General features: G+C 34.4%; 1 protein-coding gene across 2 annotated transcripts; it reads left to right on the top strand.

The window, feature by feature from the left end:
- The first annotated feature begins 466 nt into the window (after nt 1-466).
- LOC103566389 (C-type lectin domain containing 6A) lies at nt 467-20,380 on the top strand. 2 transcript variants are annotated; one of them, XM_008542794.2, is made up of 6 exons: nt 467-677; nt 1,201-1,293; nt 2,762-2,860; nt 8,807-8,958; nt 17,144-17,259; nt 18,381-20,380. In XM_008542794.2, the coding sequence occupies exons 1-6, from the start codon at nt 647-649 to the stop codon at nt 18,523-18,525; spliced, it is 636 nt and encodes a 211-aa protein (XP_008541016.1). In that variant the 5' UTR covers nt 467-646; the 3' UTR covers nt 18,526-20,380. The 2 variants fall into 2 exon arrangements, with proteins under 2 accessions (XP_008541016.1, XP_070475131.1); XM_070619030.1 differs by lacking the exon at nt 1,201-1,293 and having other exon boundaries at nt 513-677.
- Nucleotides 20,381-20,816: the final 436 nt, after the last annotated feature.

Raw genomic sequence — 20,816 nt, 5'->3', positions numbered from 1 at the left:
TAACCTCTACCCAATATTGGTCTTGATGCAATAAGAATGTTCAATCACTTTTGCAGATAAATTCCAGAATCTTCCGTTTTGCAGTTACATTTCTGAACAATATCCATGAGTCTGTATGTAATTTACTACATCAACTTCTTATCTAAGCCATATGTATTCAATCAGACTTTTGCTCACTCCCTAGGATATGGTTCAACACATAGATGGAGGCTTATATAAAACCCAATGTAAAGGTGGTTAGGTAGCACTTAATTTAATTAAGGTCTACAAATAAATTTCTTTAAGGGCATATAAAATATTCTATTTTGCATGCTCGAATGAATAGAAATCAGAGAGAGAAAATTCACCTCAAGAACTAGAACAATGATCTGAATATTCTTGTCAAAGTTCTCATGAACAGTTTTGGGAATGTTTTTCAGTTTCCTCTTTTATTTTTCATGCTATTTTTAAATCCGGGAAACTTTAGTCCAAACCACAAGTTCTGCCTTGAGATACACTTTATGTTGGAAGTCTCTTGGCCCCATCAGAATGTTCAGCCATTTGTCTCTGATCTCTGGCCTCTTTGAAAGAAGCCAGATCTCTGGGTAACATCTTCAAGGGAGAGAACAAGAGGCTCCTGGACCTTCTGAACATAGGGGCCCACATAATGGTGCAAGAAGGGCAATCTCAGGGTAGAGGTGAGTATTCCTTTGCTCAGTTGTCAGTATACACTTCTACCTATCTCTATCATCTGAGATGATGGGACATTTGCAGAGAAGAGGCAGACAACGGATAGATTGAAGGAATAGAGATTAGACCTCAATAGTAGGGTCATGGGAAATTGAAGGAAGGAATAATTCCTTAGACCCAGAATCACTTGAAAGAATAAGAAACCAAATATTAATACAGTGGTATGAGAGGTGGGAGACAAAAGTGACATTCTGAGAAAGACAGGGAATCAATGGATGAATGTAGTATGTAAGAAGAAGGAATAAGGAAATAGAAATTACAGTTGGCTGAGAGTGAATTTTTCCCAGATTGTTTTGGACTTCAGAGCTACTACCTGGTCATTTATTCTGGGGGAATTTCTAAGCTCTCTTCTTGTTTTGGGTTTTTAATCACTGTGAGATTCTTTGTCTGGTTTCTTCAATGCTCTAAGCTTCTTAGGAACTCTGGCTTCCTTTCCCCCTAGTAACTGCATTTGTCTCGCTGATCTTACAGAGAAAGCAGTATGGTGGTTCCAAGTGAGGCTCTGGTCTGTTGCTCTGATTTCCATAGCACTCATTGCCGCTTGTTTCATTTTGAGCTGTGTGGGTAAGTTCTTCACTGAGGTTCCACTTCTCTTGATCCCTTTCACTTTCATGTTGTATAAAGATTCCCTAATGTATGTTCTCCTTTACACCGTTAATATGTTAGCTCTTACTTGGAATGCCATGCTTTCTGGATTTCTTCTGCTCCTCCTCCATTTTCTCCTCTTCCCCAATCTTTCGATAACTGACTCTGCATCCAGATTTATTTCACCTGGTTTTATTAGTATTTTCCCAGTCATGACCTTACATATGAATGTGTGTTAGTTGTAGACATTCTTTAAAACACCATCTTCCACTACTGGGTTCACTAATGATCACATGTTCTCTAGTCACAAAAGCCCTCTATGGAAAGTGCAATTATAATCGTTTTTATAGTCATAATACTTTAAATTAAGATCTTTGATTTTCATGTGGGAGTCTCTCCCAATATGAGAGGAAAAAGTATTCAAATGAAATATTTGAGATGTAAGAGAATAAAATATTTCTTCCCTGTTCTGTTTGTCATTAAATCAATATTTCAAGCTTACTTTGTGAGAATTCTCAAAGAACTTTTTGCTTTCTAATCTGCAATTTGGTTCTGTATTCACTGGTAAGGTGATTAAAAATAGTTATCAAACAGTCAGGGAGGGAGTAAAAGTGACTTTCTATTCAAATAGGCCATGTTTTAATTCCTTCTGAGATATAAACAAATCTCATTGTCTTTATTAAAACGCAAATAACTATCACCAAAGTTAGATCTGCTCTACATTTCATAGGCAACTGCCAGGGAGAAAAAGATTTAAGAATAGTTATTTCATTAATCAAGGGGAAGCAGATATTCAGGACCCCAAGATAGGCTAAGAGAAAGGTAGAAAGGTTTGCCAGTATTGAGCTTCAGCAATAGAAGGACAAGAAAGAAATGAGTGAAGAATGAAGTCAGACCTGAGATAGAGCAGGTTGTGGTCAAAGTTCACCCTTGAACGTAAAAGTTAGTGTTCATTTGAGACACTGAAATGTCTCTAAATGTTTAAAGGCTTCTCTTGGTTGTTATTTACCCTGTATGTTTATCTGTAGCTACCAGTAGTCAGAAATTTTAGAAAATATCAAAATAACTTGCAAGCTTGCTTCAGAATTATTAAAATTAAGAAGAAGCAGCCAGCCAGTGAATCAACAAATATTTATTGATTATTTTGTGACACTCGCTATTTGAGGTATTTGTGATTAATTGATGTAGAAAACAGAAAGGGTCTCTGTCCTAGAATTATACAGCTTAAAATTCAATGGGGAAAGAGCTAAACATAAATTTGCAGGCATGTAAACAAACAAGATAAATGAATATAAGCAAGCAGTCATTTAGCATGGTCATTATTTGGCTTGCATAGAGAGAAGAGAGTGGTGGTGGTTGGAGTTAAGCCATCTTAGCCCAGATTTATAAAGCATATGGCTCTATAGTAAAAGAATGGATGATACTAACCCTTCTTCTTCCTTCACAGTGACTTATTTTAAATGTGACAGAACTGGCAAAAAGCTGTCTGAACTACAAACACATTATTCAAGTCTAACCTGTTTCAGTGAAGGGACAAGGGTGTCAGGTAAGGTGTTTCAGTGTTTAATCTGACTTTGTCTTTTCTCAGCAAGAGGTCAGAGTTAGCTCAAGATCAGTTTCTTCTTTCTTTCTTTTTTTTTTTCAGTACAGTCTCTGCCTAGATATCTTTGGAATATCATTAAACTTAAATGTTCATATCATGCTCTAGATTTGCCCTCAAAACAATCCTCCTCCAGACTTGATCTCAATAAATCCTACCAACATACACCATGTAGTGTGCTCAACCCATCCCTAGAAATTATAATCCTCTATTCACCCTTATCAAACGGATAAATTTCCCTTTTTGGTATCTAAGATTCCCAGTTAATAATGCCCAACTCCATTCCAAGTATCAGCTTTATTACTGGTCAGTTTGGATCTTGGACCATGGCTCAGGATGAGATTGCTCCCACTCTAAAATGTTGACCTAGTAACTGTATGTGGAGAGTTGGAAGAGTTGAATTTAGAATCATGGTCTGACTCATACTATGTCTAGTGAAAAAACTCAAAGAAAGGCAAAGTGCATGTTTGCAGTGGTCTTTATGGCCTTACTCCTTTCAAGAAAAGAAACCCAAATAAATGCCACATGCTAGCTATTTCAAGAACTAAATAATTCATTCTTCTGCTCTTGTGGAAAACACATGAAAAATAAAGAGAGGACAGACTTTTCTTTGTATTTCCATGAGATGTTTGAATTTTCCCTTTTTTGGTATTTGGCAAGAACATGGTCCATGAAGGTGGTGAAAAATGATTTTCTCTGCCCTCTCTGACCTATGATTTTCTTGACACATTGGGGTTCTTTGGTCAAACAATTGTGGAGGAGGCACTTCTGAGGAGGAAAACGTAATTCTATCAGGACTGTCTTCTTCCCATCTTTTTTTTTTTTAAAGTAATTTTATTGGGGTTATAATGATTTATAACAGTGTATAATTTCAAGTATACATTATTGTTTATCAATTCCTGAATACACTTCATTATGCTCACCCTCAGTAGTCTAATTTTTATCCATCACCATATACAAGTGCCCCTTTGTCTCTTTCGCCCACCCCCCAACCCCCTTCCCCTCTGGTAACCACTAATCTGTTCTCTTTATCCATATATTTGTTATCTTTCACATATGAGTGAAATCATGTAGTATTTGTCTTTCTCTGTCTGGCTTATTTCGCTTAACATCATACCCTCAATGTCCATCCATGTTGTTGCAAATGGGACAATTTTGTCTTTTTTATGGCTGAGTAGTATTTCGTTGTATGTGTGTATATATATATACACACACATATATATATATACACCACATCTTCTTTATCCATTCTTCTGTAGAAGGGCACTTGGGTTGCTTTCACATCTTTGCTATTGTGAATAATGCTGCAATGAACATAGGGGTGCATAAATCTCTTTGGATCATTGATTTCAAGTTCTTTGGATAAATGCCCAGTAGTGGGATAGCTGGATTGTATGGTATTTCTATTTTTAATTTTTTGAGAAATCTCCATACGGTTTTCCATAGTGGCTGCACCAGTTTGCTTTCCCACCAGCAGTGTATGAGTCTTCCATTTTCTCCACATCTTCTCCAACATTTGTTGTTTTTTTGTCTTGGTAATTACAGCCATTCTGACCAGTGTGAGGTGGTATCTCATTGTAGTTTTGATTTGCATTTCCCTAATAATTAGTGATGCTGAGCATCGTTTCATATGTCTGTTGGCCATCTGTACATCTCCTTGGAAAAATGTCTGTTCATGTCCTCTGCCCATTTTTTGATCGGGTTGTTATTTTGTTGTTGTTGAGTTATATGAGTTCTTTACATATTTTGGAGATCAACGTCTTGTCTGAAAAATGACTTGCAAATATTTTCTCCTAGTTGATGAGTTGTCTTTCCATTTTGTTCATGGTTTGCTTTGCTTTGCAGAAGCTTTTTAGTCTAATGTAGTTCCATCAACAACTACAACAAAGTTTCAGGGTACACAATCAATTTAAAAAAATCAGTTGCATTCCTATACACTAACAATGAACTAGCAGAAAGAGAAATCAAGAATACAATCCCAATTACAATTGCAACAAAAAGAATAAAATACCTAGGAAGAAACTTAACCAAAGAGGTGAAAGACCTGTACACTGAAAACTGTAAGACATTATTGAAAGAAATTGAAGAAGACATAAAGAAATGCAAAGATATTTCATGTTCATGGGTCGGAAGAATAAGCATAGTTACAATGTCCATACTACCCAAAGCAATCTACAGATTCAATGCAATCCCAATCAGAATCCCAATGGTGTTCTTCATGGAAATAGAATAAAGAATCCAAAAATTTATATGGAACAACAGAAGACCCCAAAGAGCCAAAGTAATCCTGAGAAAAAAGAACAAAGGTGGAGGCATCACAATCCCTGACTTCAAAATATGCTAGAAAGCTATAGTAATCCAAACAGCATGGTACTGGCTCAAAAACAGACACACAGATCAATGGATCAGAATTGAAAGGCCAGAAATAAAACCACACATCTACGGACAGTTAATCTTTGACAAAGGAGTCAAGAACATACAATGGAGAAAGGAAAGTCTCTTCAATAAATGGTGTTGGGAAAACTGGACAGCCACATGCAAAAGGATGAAAGTAGACCATTATCCTGCACCATATGCAAAAATTAACTCAAAATGGATTAAGGATTTGAATGTAAGACCTGAAACCATAGAACTCCTAGAAAAAAACATAGGCAGTACACTCTTTGACACTGGTCTTAGCAGCATCTTTTTGAATATGATGTCTACTCAGGCAAGGGAAACAAAAGAAAATGTTCTTCCCATATTTTGAAGGCACTTCCACAACAACTGGAGTTTTAAAGAATACCTTCCTGGAAGCAGCAATGGACACTTTAGCCTTTGCCTTCAGAATGCTCTGAAATGAATGTGACAGAAATAGATATTAATTAAATTAACTCCACATCTGTCTAGCAAAAGAGACTGCAAATTTACTCCCTAAATATATCCAACCTAAAACTATGGTCAACCAGGCTGTTCAGTACAACCAATCCAAATTACAGATAAGTTTATATGATAAAATTATTTTATATAACGCCATGTCAGCAAATAAAAGTACCAAAATTTTAACAATAGTCTTTTGAATTATTATTACATTGAAAAGAAAAAATAAAAGTTCAAACACAAAATTTCCATTTTGATTAAAGTTAAAAAATAATTGAAATCCACATTGTAAATTCTCCAATTTGTTTCCCACTCAGTCCCAGTCAGAGTCGAGACGTTCAGATGTATGGGTAAAGTCAGTTTCTTCAATATGCCCATGCTCCGTCCAGACTTGTGATCTTCAAACTGTTTTGCTTGCAAACTCCCCCAAACAGATTTTCAAAATTGTTGTACCCTCTTATACAATTAATTTGACATAAAAATTTTTTCTCATTTTATAGAAGCAAAGGCTTTAATTTCTGGAACATTGTAAATATTAACATTTAAAAAACAAAACTGTTACAACTGTTTTTAAAATGTATCTATTAATGCCTAAATACCATTACACCTATCATCTATTTTTTTAAAAAAGAGAATAACGTATTATTTAACAGTCAGATGTTTTACATCATTCTTTTTCCTCCTTGGACTAATACATCACGTTCCCCCATCTACCGAAAAATGTAAATAAGTCTGTCTAATGGTTTTATGTCCTGTGGAACATTAGGCTTTAAGTGTTATAAAATTTCTTCTAGATTGACATCTTACAATTATTGTCAGGATATAATATTCAAAACATCACAAATTTATTACAAATTTTGATAACTTATTACTAATAAAGTAAAACTGTATTGGAAGCCCATCTCTTAATGTGATGAATGAGACGTTAGAAAAATGCAATCAGATGTACCCATTATTGAGTAATATTATTGCTAGAATGAGATAGAATTCAATATCAATTCTATTCCTATTTTTCCATTTAGTGACAGAATCTAATAAATCTTATCTAAATAAGTAGATAGGAATAGAAAGAGCTTTGTTAGAATATCACCCAATTTTTTGAAATTTTTCAGCTATTTGCTGAAAATCAACAGTGTTCTATTATCAAAAATTATTTGTAATGGTCTGTTAACTGAGAATTTGATTAGATTATTCTTCAATGTTGTTGAAAGTAAAGAATAATAAATGGAATAACTTGTGAAAGATATGTTATTTCTCAGTCCATAGTCATTTGCATTCTCAATTTTGGGAAAGTACATCAAAAAAGGCTTTTAGAAGTAATCAAATGACTTTATACTTGTCTTTTTATACTTACAAAGCACCTTGATCAGCCCACTATTCTCAGAACAATTGGGAGGATAAAATATTGTTAATTTCATTATATATTTTTGAAAAATACTTCCGTTCATTGCAGCTTTCAATATTTTTGTCAACTTTAGAGCTGAAGATTTAGCATATTCAATGTATGAAAAAAGTTTGCATATATAACTTAATTGGCAAAGCCAATTCCCACCATTAAAACAGTCAGCCAAATTAGGCTTTTTAAATGAAAATAATACACTAATACATGCTTTGAGGAGTATTATAAAAATCAATCTTTAATAATGCACAGAATGCAAAACTAAGATAGATTTCTAAAAGTGGCCAATATTAAAATGATATAGCTATGGTATATTTTATTCATTTTGTAATATTATAAAAGGAAGAATAGGTTTTAGGTTGTTTCTTGTCATTTAATGTGTAATGATGTAACAATATAAAAAAATGAATAAATGGCTGGTCTGCTGGCGTAGCGGTTAAGTTTGCACTCTCTGCTTCAGCTACCTGGGGTTCACTTGTTTGGATCCTGGGTGTGGACGTACACACCTCTTATCAAGCCATGCTGTGGCAGGCGTCCCACATATAAAGTAGAGGAAAATGAGCATGGGTGTTAGCTCAGAGCAAATCTCCCTCAGCAAAAAGAGGAGGATTGGCGGTGGATGTTAGCTCATCTTCCTCAAAAAAAAAAAAAAACCAAACAAAAAAAAGAATAAAATAGAGCTACATGTAACAACATGAGTGAATCTTAGCGACGTGGAATGAAAACTTAAGCCCAAGAAGACCACATATATTTTAATGCCTTTTAAAAAATTCAAAACCCAGTAAGTCTAAACAACTTATTGAGTATACATATATATATTAAAATTATATATATATATATGTAATCAAATATTTCAGTGGATTTAAATACGGTTACTAGAGATGTTTTTAATCTTAGGAGAGTGGCAAACTGGTGCTTCTAAGGGGAAAGGAGAGAGAACTGATATTTGTTTAAACTCCTACGTAACTGATACTGAGTAAAAATTAGTAATAGGTAATATGCATGAGCAATTATTCCACCTTCTGGACCTTTTAAAGTGCTTCACACATATTACGTGATTTACTCCCTTTGAGGTTGGCACTGTTATTATTTCTATATTAAAGACGAAATAACTGAGGCTCAAGAAGGTTATGTAATTTGTCCAAAGGCATGCATAATAAATGGTGGAGCCAGAATTCTAATGAAGCACAATTCTCATGACTACGCTGTGAATAATTATCAATTCCATTTTAAAAACCTGAGGCCCTGTGGTTCACCCAAGATTATTAAGCACAACTGGTGTTCCAGATACACCTGTGTTAGTCATTTGCAACTCTCTTTGAACTTGGTGCTTCTAATGTACAAGAGATACGAAGAACAGACAACAGACAAACATTGATAACCATTTTTTTGCCAAAAAATCCAGAGCAATTCTTCAGGTAAACCTTAGTAAATATTGAGGATTCAATGTTAAGAATGTTGATTTAAAAGCAATTCTATGGCCCAACATTATATTATTCAGGGAATAGTAAATATATGAATTAAGAAGCCTATCTCTAGAAACAACCACAGATCCTTGGAATTTTATGTGTATATAACATCCTTCTTTGCTCCTATTTATCTCATCTTGCACTTTTCTCTTTCATGCAACCTAGAAAAAGTCTGGGGATGCTGTCCAAGTACTTGGAAGCCATTTGGTTCCAGCTGCTATTTCGTTTCCACTGAACAAAATTTTTGGACCAAGAGTGAGCAGAACTGTGTGGGGATGGGGGCTCATTTGGTGGTGATCAACACAGAAGCAGAGCAGGTACTTCTGTTTTACTTTTCATTAAAATTTTTTTTAATTGTGGAAAAAGTAACACAAAATTTATTATCTTAACTGTTTTTAAGTGTACTGTTCAGTAGTGTTAACTATATTCACACTGTTGCAAAAAGATCTCTACGAAGTTTTCATCGTGCAAAACTGAAACTCTATATCCATTGAACAACAACTACCCATTTCTCCCTCCCCCCAGCTCCTGGCAACCAACCTTCTAATTTCTGTTTCTTGAGTTTGACTATTTTAGATACCTTGTGTAAGGAATTATACAGTATTGTCTTCTTGTGACTGCCTGATTTCACTTAGTATAGTGTCCTCAAAGTTTATCCATGTTGTAGCATGTGACAGGGTTTTCTCCCTTTTTGAGGCAGAATAATATTCCGTTATATATACTTATACCACATAATGTTTATCCATTCATACATTGATGGACATTTGGGATGCTCTCACCTCTTGGCTATCGTGAATAATGCTGCAATGAACATAAGTGTGCAAATATCTCTTTGAGGTCCTGCTTTCCATTATTTTGGATATATACTTGGAAGTGGGATTGCTGGATCATATAGTAATTCTAATTTTAAGTTTTTGAGGAACAACCACCTGTTTTACATAGTGGCTGCACTATTTTACACTCCCACAAAGAGTTCTCAAGGGTTCCAATTTCTCCACATCCTTGACAACACTTGTCTTCTTTTTCTTTAGTTTGATATTGGCCATCCTAATGGGTGTGAGGTGATGTTTCACCATGGTTTTGATTTGCATTTCTCAAGTGATTAACAATATTAAGCATATTTTCATATAGTTGTTGATCATTTGTATACCTTTTTTAAAGAAGTGTCTATTTAAGTCTTTTGCCCATTTTTTTATTATTATATTTTTATTGAGGTATAATTGACATATAACATTATATTAGTTTCAGGTGTACAACATAATGATTAAATATTTATATATATTGTGAAATGATCACCACAGTAAGTCTAGTTAACATTTGTCACTGTACGTTGTTACAAAATATTAAAATCCTTCACCGATTTTTAAAAATTGGGATGTTTGTTTTTTTGTTATTGAGTTGTAGGAATTTTTATATATTATAGATATTAACCCTTTATCAGATATACGATTTGCAAATACTTTCTCCTATTCCATGGGTTGCCTTTTTACTCTTGATTATTTCCTTTGATGCACAGAGTTTTTAAGTTTGATATAGTTACATTAGTCTCTTTTTTTCTCTGTTCCCTGTGCTTTTGGTATGATATGCAAGAAATTATTGCCAAATCCAATGTCATAAAGCTTTTCCCTTACGTTTTCTTCTAGGATTTTTATAACTTTAGGTCTTACATTTAGGTCTTCTATTTTGAATTAATTTTTGTATATGGTGTAAGGTAATGGTCTATCTTCATTCTTCTGCATGTGGATATCCAGTTTTTCCAACACCATTTGTGGAAGAGCTTATCCTTACCCTGTTGTGTAGTTTTGGAACCTTGTTGAAGATCATTTGGCCATATATGCAAAGGTTCATTTCTGGACTCTGTTCTGTTCCATTGGGGTATATGTCTGTTGTTATGCCAGTATCATACTGCTTTGAGAGCTATAGCTTTGTAATGGGTTTTAAAATCACAAAGTGTGAGGCTTCCAAATTTGTTCTTTTTTTTTTCAAGATTATTTTGGCTATTATGTGTCCCTTGAATTTCTATATGAATTTTAGGGTTTTTTTTTCTATTTCAATGGGAAAAAACCCCCCCAAAAACCCCACCATTAGAGTTTTGATAGGAATGGCACTGAGTAGACTGCTTCGGGTAGTAAGGACATTTTAACAATGAATGACCCCATGAATGACCATGGATATCTTCACATTTATTTGTGTTTTCTTTGATTTCTTTCAAAAATGTTTTGTAGTTTTCAGATTACAAGTTTCTTGCTTCCTTGGTTAAGTTTATTCCTAAGTATTTTATTTTTTCAACGCTATTGTAAATGGGATTGCTTTCTTAATTCTTTTTTAGATTGTTTATTACTAGCGTATAGAAATGCAACTGATTTTTGTATATTGATTTTGTATCCTAAACCTTACTGAATTTTTGTTAGTTCTAACAGTTTTTCCAGCTTTAAAGAGATACAGTTGACATAAAATATTATATAAGTTTAAGGTGTACTATGTGATGATTTGATACATATATATGTTGCAAAATCATGACCACAAAATGTCAGTTAACACATCCATCAACTTACAAAATTACCATTTTCTTGGTGGTGAGAACATTTAAGTTCTACTTTCTTATCAACTTTGATGTAGACAATACTGTATTGTTAACTATATTCACTGTGCTGTCTGTACATTAGATCCCCAGAGCTTACTCATCTTATAACTGGAAGTTAGTACCCTTTGACTAACATCTCCTCATTTCCCCTACGCCCTCATCACCTGGACCACCATTATCGTCTCTGGTTGTATGAGTTTGGCTTTTTTAGATCCCATGTGTAAGTCAGACCATACAGTATTTGTTTTTCTCTCTCTGACTTGTTTCACTTAGCATAATGTCGTCTAGGTTCATCCATGTTGTCACATATGGCAGCATTTCTTTCAGTTTTATGGCTGAATAATGTTACATTGTATATATATACACCACATTTTCTTTATCCATTCATCCATCTATGGACATTGGGTTGTTTCCATATCTTAGCTATTGTAAATAATACTCCAATAAACATGGAGTTGCAGATCTACCTTCAGTATAGTGATTTAATTTCCTTCTAATATATACCCAGAAGTGAGATTGCTGGGTCATATGCCAGTACGATTTTAAATTTTCTGAGTAACCTCCATAGTGTTTTTCATAGTTGCTGTACCAATTTACATTCCCATCAACAGTGCACACAGGGACTCTTTCTCCACATTCTCAACTGCATTTATTATCTCTTTTCTTTTGCTATTAGTCATCCGAAAGGTGTGAGGAGATATCTCATTGTGGTTTTGATTTACATTTCCTTTAAGATTAGTAATGTTGAGCACCTATTGACTATTTGTATGCAATCTTTGGAAAAATGTCTATTTGTGTCCTTTGCTTATTTATTAACTGGATTTTTAAACTTTATTTCCTTATGTTGAGTTTGTAATTTCTTTATATATTTTGGATATTAGCCCCTTAACTGGTAGCTGGTTTGCAAATATTTTCTTCCATTCTGTAGGTTTCCTTTTCATTTTGTGATTGTTTCTTTTGCTGTGCAGAGTTTTTTAGAAGCCTGGAACCCTGTGTTTCAGTACATAGAAGTTTTGTCTGTAAAATAATGAGAATGTTATAATTACAATAGCAAATTTCAATGTTGGATACATCACAAATATTGCCTGCAACTACTTTTTAATCAAAATAACAACAGATCAAAAAGGTACATATTTGGCCTGTGTGCCAAGGTGGCTCAGATGCAGGTTGTCTCTGCTGAAGAGGGAAAATGGTGCTTGATGGAGCACAGCAAGTGGAGCTGAAAGAGGGGAAGGCAGGCAGTAGATTCTGCCAATATTATCTTTCGAAGATTGAAGATCTCCAGCTGATTGTAAATGGTATAATTATAAGAAACTGGAGAATTCACAAATATGTGCAAATTAAACAACATGCTGCTGAACAACCCATGGGTCAATGAAAAAAATCAAAAGAGAAACAAAAAAATATCTTGAGACAAATGAAAATGAAAATACAACAAACCAAAACTTATGGGATGTAGCGAAAGCAGTTACAAGTGATAAATTCAAGTTACAAGTTCATAGTGATAAATGCCTACCTCAAGAAACAAGGAAAATCTCAAATAAACAACCTAACTTTACATTTCAAGGAACTATAAAAAGAAGAACAAATAAAGCCCCAAGTTAGTAGAAGGAAATAACAAAGATCAGAACAGAAATAAATGAAATAGAGACTAAAAGACAAAAGAAAAGATCAATGAAACCAAGGGCTGGTTTTTTTTAAAAGATAAACAAAATTGACAAATCTTTAGCTACACTCACCAAGAAAAAAAAGTGGACTGAAATAAATAAAATCAGAAATGAAAGAAGAGACATTACAACTGATACCACAGAAATACACAGGATCATAAAAGACTACTACAAACAATAATACACCAACAAATTGGACAACCTAGAATAAATGAATAAATTCCTAGAAACACACAACCCCAGGACTGACTCATAAAGGAATAGAAAATCTGAACAGACCAATCACTGGTAAGATGACTTAATCAGTAGTCAAAAACCTCCCAACAAACAAAAGTCCAGGACCAGATGGCTTCACTGGTGAATTCTACCAAATATTCAGGGAAGAATTAGTACCAATCCTTCTCAAACTCTTCCAAAAAATAGAAGAGGAGGAAACACGTCCAAACTCATTTTATGAGTTCAGCATTACCCTGATATGAAAACCAGACAAGAACACCAGAGGAAAAGAATATTACAGGCCAATATCCCTGATAAACATAGATGCAAAAATTCTGAATAAAATATTAGCAAACTGAATTAAACAATACATTAAAGGGCTCATACACTATGATCAAGTGAGATTTATTCCAGAGACGCAAGGATAGTTCAACATCCACAAATCAATGTGACACATCACATTACCAAAAGGAAGAGTAAAAATCATAGGACCAATTCAATAGATGCAGAAAAAGCGTTTGAAAAATTTCAACATCAATTTATGATAAAAACTCTCAACAAAGTGGGTATAGAGGGATGGTACCCCAACATAATAAAGGCAATATATGACAAGCCCACAGCTGGCATCATATTCAATGGTGAAAAGATGAAAGCTTTTCCTAGAGGATCAGGAACGATACAAGGATGCCCACTCTACCACTTTTATTCAACATAGTATTAGAAATCCTAGCCAGAGGAATTAGGAAAGAAATAGAAATAGAAGGAATCCGAATCATAAAGAAAGAAGTAATACTGTCACTATTTGCAGATGACACGATATTATATATAGAAAACCCCATATCTCCACCAAAAAACTGTTAGAACTAATAAACGGCTTCAGTAAAGTTGCAGAATACAAAATCAAAATACAGAAATCTGAGGAATTTCTACACACTAATAATCAACTATCAGAGAAATTAAGAAAACAACCGCATTTACATCAAAAAGAATAAAACACGTCAAGATATATTTAACCAAGGAGGTTAAAGACCTGTACACTGAAAACTATGAGACATTGATGAAAGAAATTGAAAAGGACACACATAAATGGAAAGATATTCTGTGCTCATGGATTAGAAGGTTAATATTGTTAAAATGTTCATATTACCCAAAACAATCTACAGAGTCAATATAATTTCTATCAAAATTCCAATGACATTATTCACATAAATAGAACAAACAATCCTAAAATTTGTATGGAACCACAAAAGACCCCAAATAGCAAAAGCAATCTTGAGAAAGAACAAAACTAGAGGGATCATGCTCCCTAATTTCAAAATATATTACAAAGCTGTAGTAATCAAAACAGTATATTATTGTCATAAAAACAGACACAGATGGATGGAACAGAATAGAGAGCACAGAAATAAACTCAGAAATATATGGTCAATTAATTTATGACAAAGAAGACAAGAATATACAATGGGGAAAAGACAGTCTCTTCAGTAAATAGTGTCGGAAAAACTGGAAAGCCACATGCAACAATATGAAACCAGACCACTATCTTTCACCATGCACAAAAGTTAACTCAAAATGGATTAAAGAAAAAAATTGTCCCACTGCAGAAGATATGTTTTCTCTTCCATACAGTGCTAGAGACAACATAAACTTTCTCCATTTTTGTTTTTATTTTATTTTTTCTCTCTCTATAGTGTTTTCTTTTTTTATACTCTGTGTAGGCAATGTCAAAAAAACTGGATTAAAGACTTTAATGTAAGACCTGAAACTGTAAAACTCCTAGAAGAAAACATAGGTGGTAAGCTCCTTGACATTGGTCTTGGTGATGATTTTTTGGATTTGACACCAAAAGCAAAGGCAACAAAAGCAAAAATCAATAAGTGGGACTACACCAAACTAAAAACTTCTTCACAGCAAAGAAAACCATCAACAAAATAAAAAGGCAACCTATTAAATGGGAGAAAGCATTTGCAAATCATATATCTGATAAGGGCTTAACATTGAAAACATACAAAGAACTTACACAACTCAATAGCAAAAATACCCCCAAAAACCAAAACCAAGCAGAAACCAAGCAGTCCAAGTAAAAAATGGGCATAGGATCTGAATCATTCCAAAGAATACGTACAGCTGGACAATAAGTACATGAAAAGATGTTGAATATCAACAGTCATCAGGGAAATGCAAATCAAAACCACAATGAGGTATCACTTCACACCTGTTGGAATGGCTATTATCAAAAAGACAACAAATACAAGTGTTGATAAGGATGTGGAAAGAAGAGAACCCTTGTGCACTGTTGGTGGGAATGTAAACTGGCACAGCCACTATGGAAGACAGTATGGAGGTTCCTCAAAAAACTAAAAATAGAACTACTGTGTGATCCAGCAATCCCACTTCTAGTGTTTTTAGCTTTTTCTGGCATTTATCCAAAAAAACGCAAAACACTAACGCAAAAAGATATATGCACCACCATGTTCATTGCAGCATTATTTATGGGAGCCAAAAATATGGAAACAGCCTAGGTGTCAACTGACAGATGAATGAATAAAGAAAATGTAGCATATATATACAATGGTATATTATTCAGCCATAAAAAAGGAGAAAATCTTGCCAATTGTGACAACATGGAGGAAACTTGAGAGCATTATGCTAAGTGAAATAAATCAGAAAGAGAAAGACAAATATCATATAATCTCATTTATGTGTGGAATCAAAAAATATCCCCAAAACTCCAAGCTCATAGAAAGAATAGAATTAGCAGAGTATAGAGGGTGGGTGAAATGGTGAAAGGAGTCAAAATGTACAAACTTCTAGTTATAAAATAAATAAATCATGGTGATGTAATGTACTGCATTGTGACTATGGTTAATAATTCTGTATTGCATATTTGAAAGTTGCTAAGAGAATAGATCTTAAAAGTTCTCATCACAAGAAAAAAAATTCTGTAATTATGTATGGTGACGGATGTCAACTAGAGTAATTGTAGTGACCATTTCACAATATATACAAATAGAGAATCATTGTGTTGTACACTTGAAACTAATATAATGTTGTATGTCAATTATACCTCAAGAAAAATGTATCTATTCTTGTTCACTAAAATTAGTTAGGCAATTTGGGAATATGAGGCATTCTTCCTTTCTCTCTCTCCTTTTTAAAATCCTCAATATCAAGCTACAGATACACTTAAGCTGCAATGGTAATACCAAAAAGTGAAATGGGTGTTTGCTTTTTAAAATCATTGAAATATATAAAATGCCTTGGCAGATAACAATACTACTCCATGACTAGCAGAGTACTTTTAACAACAGGAATTAATGTCGGGGAAACTTCCTTATGTTTTATAAAACAGCCTTGGCTTAAGAGCAGCCTCTCTTCCACAGACTATTTGCTTTATGTCAGAGAATCTCAGGACAATACACAGGAAATTTTTCTTAAGCCTGCAGGTTCAATTCAAAATCAATTAAAAAATAATTTCACTTACCTCAAAGAAATTACCTACGGGAAAACAATCTAGATAGATCAAAAAGGTAATATAGAGGCCCAAATGGGAAAACAAAAGTAATAATTTTTTAAGAAATGAATCACTACAGTTAACATCTAGTAAGCACTCCTTTATGTTTAACTTTTACAAGTAATTTACTACTTCTTAGAGAAGTACTACTTAGGAGAGTAGAGAAACAAATTTGAATTTTGATAAGCCAAGTGCAATTTCACTGAAAAACAATCAGAAATAAGATGGAACACATCTAAACTTACAAAATTAAAAAATGATGGAAGCTCAAAGAGTGACGTACGTTTTACGTGTAAGGAATTCTTTCTCTTGGTAAAGAAAAGAATAAATTCTATTTGAGATGTGAATTCATCATCATCTTGTGATGACGTTGGTGTTTTTGGCCTGTTCTCTTATCCAATGAGCCATCATGTGATTGTTCATCACACCTTACATTTCTTTTCTCTTTAGAGCTATAAAGAGCTTTTATTCTGTTCAGTCTAGAAATTTCAATTTATGACACCCTCTTTTTCTTCATGCAGAATTTCATCATCCAGCAGCTGAATGAATCTCTTTCTTATTTTCTGGGACTCTCAGATCCACAAGGCAATGGCAATTGGCAATGGATTGATAAGACACCTTACAAGGAAAATGTCAGGTGAGCGCAGACTCAGATTAATGAAACACAGGGCCTTGTTTAAATAAAAAACTTAGGGAAATTTGTTAGCAGTGACTATTAATGATAACACTAATAGTCATGATGATAACAGATCCTAATAATTATTAAGCTCTTATTAAGTGAATGCATTATCTCACTTAAACTTCTTGAAAACTTCTTTTTCAGAACTCATTTTACTGATGAAAAAATTGAATAATTTGTTCAAGGTCAATAAACTAGTATGATGAGAAACTGAGTCTTAATTCCGTGTCTATCTAATTCCAAAGACGGTACTCTTGACCATTATATTTCACTGCCTCTAAAACACATGTAGACACTTCAGTTGAATTTTTATCCAATTAATAAAATTTGAAATATTTAAGTGAGAACTATGTTCAGTTCTAGTAGGATAATTATATAACAATACTGTTTATTTATGGCTTAAACAAACTCAGAATTTAATTACACGTTATCTTATTTGATTCTCACACAATCTTGTGAGCTATTTGGGGACCTTATTATGATTTCTACTTTTATAGATAAAGAATCTAATACCTGGGAGATTATATTTCTTCTTTAAGGGTAAAATGAGTCAGTAGCAAAACCAGTCTCTTAATTCCAAAAATAATGTCCTACTCCCACGACCCCCACCCCCTACCATAGATTGTATTCCTTGAAGGCATGATAACTTCTTATGTCCAGACTCAAGCACCTGACACTCATTTAAGGTAGCTCCATGACAATAGAGAAACTTTGGAAGTTGATAAGAGTATACAAATGAAGGACTGTTTATTAGATGCCACTAACAAAGGAACAGTTTAATAACCTGGGTTAGGGTAAGGGTTCTATATAGAGGAGGAAATAAAGATCAGAGTCTAGGGGAAAGGTCCAAGATTGCTCTGTTTCATAAAAATTTTGCCTGGAGAATGTTAGAGGAGCAACTGTGAATGTGTGGGTCCTCACTTGAGGTTTTCAAGGAAGGCAGTATGAGAAGAGGAGAGCAATCATTGGGATCGTCTTTCATCCTGAACCCCATTCTGTTCAACCCCAACCCTACATGTTTTCTAATCAACCACTATGCATTTATTACAGAAGTGTTTTTACCCTGTGTTTCTCTTTAGATTATGGCATCAGAATGAGCCCAATTTTTCTGCAGAGGAATGTGCTTCAATAGTTTTCTGGAATCAGAGAGGATGGGGCTGGAATGATGTTTTCTGTGATTCTAGTAGGCATTCAATATGTGAGATGAAGAAGATCTACCTATGAGTGAGACTCTATTCATCGATGCCTTTAAAGTTGAGACCTACCATAAAATGACAATTTCCTCTTATAATTTATGTATAATCCTTATCATAGAAGTTCATGGAAATATTTGGATGCCTTTCTCCCTTCATCTCTCTTCTAGCTTCCTCTTTTCCACAGATAGTTCCATCTTTTCCAATGACAGAATGAGCTCTTCCTTCCTTTGTTTTTTTCTTTAATTTGTTATTCATTCTTTTCTTTCCTTTCTTCATACTTCTTTTCACAAACATGTCTTTTGCCAGATATTGCACTATTTTGTCTATTAGACGATTCATAAGGAGGTAACTTTGGAAAATTATGACCCTCCTTCCTCAAAATGCCATTGACAAATCCTTTTGATCAAGATGGTGACTGGGACTGCAATCATCTGAAGGCCTGGCAAGAGCTGAAGGATCAACATTCTAGATGTCTCACTCACATGGCTGGCAACATGTTAGTGGCTATTGGTTGGAGGCCTCAATTCCTCACCACAGGGAACTCTCCATAGGGTTACTTGAATTTCCTCACAATGTGGTGGCTGGCTTCCACCAGAGTGACTAATCTAAGAGAGCAAGTAAGGCATCAATGTCTATTATGATCTAGTCTCAGAAGTCAAACCCCATAACTTCTGGCGCATTCCACTGGTCACATAGACCAAACATGATATAATAAAGAAGGGGACTACCCAAAGGCATGAATAGCAGAAGGTGAGAATCATTGAGGGCCATCTTGAAGGCGGGCTACCATAGCAAGATTTTTTTTAAAAAAGATACAAACTATGTATACTGAGAAGGAAAATAATTAAAAGTTGTTTTATACTAAAATTATGTCCATAAAAATACTATAAAGAAAATTAGAAAAAAATGAACTGGGAGAAGATATTTCAAAGACTATGACTAACACAGTATTAATACCAAGAACATATAAGCAACTGTCACAAATCAATTAGAGAGACAAAAAATGGGCAAAATATTTGAAGAGTATTTCATAGAAGAGGTAATACATAATCCAATAAACATATTTTTAGAGAGATGCTCAATTTCACTCATAATTTAAGAACTGCAAGTCAAGAACACCATAATTACTATTCTGTACTCATTCTTTTGTTTTTTTGTGAGGAAGACCGGCCCTGAGCTAATACCTGTTGCCAATCTTCCTCTTTTTGATTGAGGAAGATTGTCGCTGAGCTAACATCTGTTCCAATCTTCCTCTATTTTATGTGGGATGCTGCCACAGCATGGCTTGATGAGCAGTGCTAGGTCTGCACCTGGGATCCAAACCTGCGAAACCTGGGCTGCAGAAGTGGAGCGTGCAAACTTAACCACTACATCACTGGGCCAGCCCTATTTCATGCCCATTTTAATGGCAAAAATTAGGAAACAGATAATACCAAGAGTTGGGGGAGATGCAGATAAATGAGATCTCTTATACATTGCTGATTTGAGTTTATATTGGTACAACCACATTGGAAAGTACATAAATCTACATTTTTCCTATATAAACATCATCCAGCAAATGCCGTATTAAGAGAGATCTAAGGTCTATGAAATGTGGGTATTAAACTGAAGAGTTGTTCTGTAGGGATAACTTTAAGCTGGGAGAACTTCTGCATAGTATGCTTATATTTTTTGGCACATATATGTATGGTAAAAGTGAAAACAAATCAAGGATTTGCTAAACACAAAGCCCAACATAATGTTTACATTTGGATGATAGGCAGGGGATGGGACTGGGAGGAGCACACAGGCATGTGATAGATGAAGTTCTAGTTTTTGTATAGGGCAGTGGTGTTTGTATAATAAACATCAAACACAACAAAATAAAGCAAGAATGTCAAGAATAGTGTATTATGAATCTCAAATTATGATTCAAATGTGTTTGTGCACCCAAAGTCCATATATGGAAGATAATTAATTGGAGACTGGATTAATGAGAATTGGGGGTTCTTGACAAGCACTTTTGGGTCCAATATCATACCGCAGTAGTAGTGATTTCAGGATCCAGAAGCAGTTGCCTCCATGCCACAATTCTCTCTCTACCCGCAAGAGGCTGGGACACTGGCATACTCAGTCTAGCCACAACAATTGCATCTGGAAATCCACAGTTTATGACCTTGGCTATCTGCAGAAACACAAGCAGGAAACTAGCTCCTGCTTCATTTTTACTTCCAAGTCTCACACTATTGAATTCAATTGGTGTTTACAAATTTCATCAGGAAAATAGTTGGAAAGGAGTTTGGAAAATGTACTTCACAACTTTCCATCCTCTGAAGCACT

This window comes from Equus przewalskii, chromosome 5 (assembly GCF_037783145.1).
Source record: "Equus przewalskii isolate Varuska chromosome 5, EquPr2, whole genome shotgun sequence".
NCBI classification, from domain to species: Eukaryota; Metazoa; Chordata; class Mammalia; order Perissodactyla; family Equidae; genus Equus; species Equus przewalskii.
This window is presented reverse-complemented; position numbering and strand designations above follow the sequence as displayed.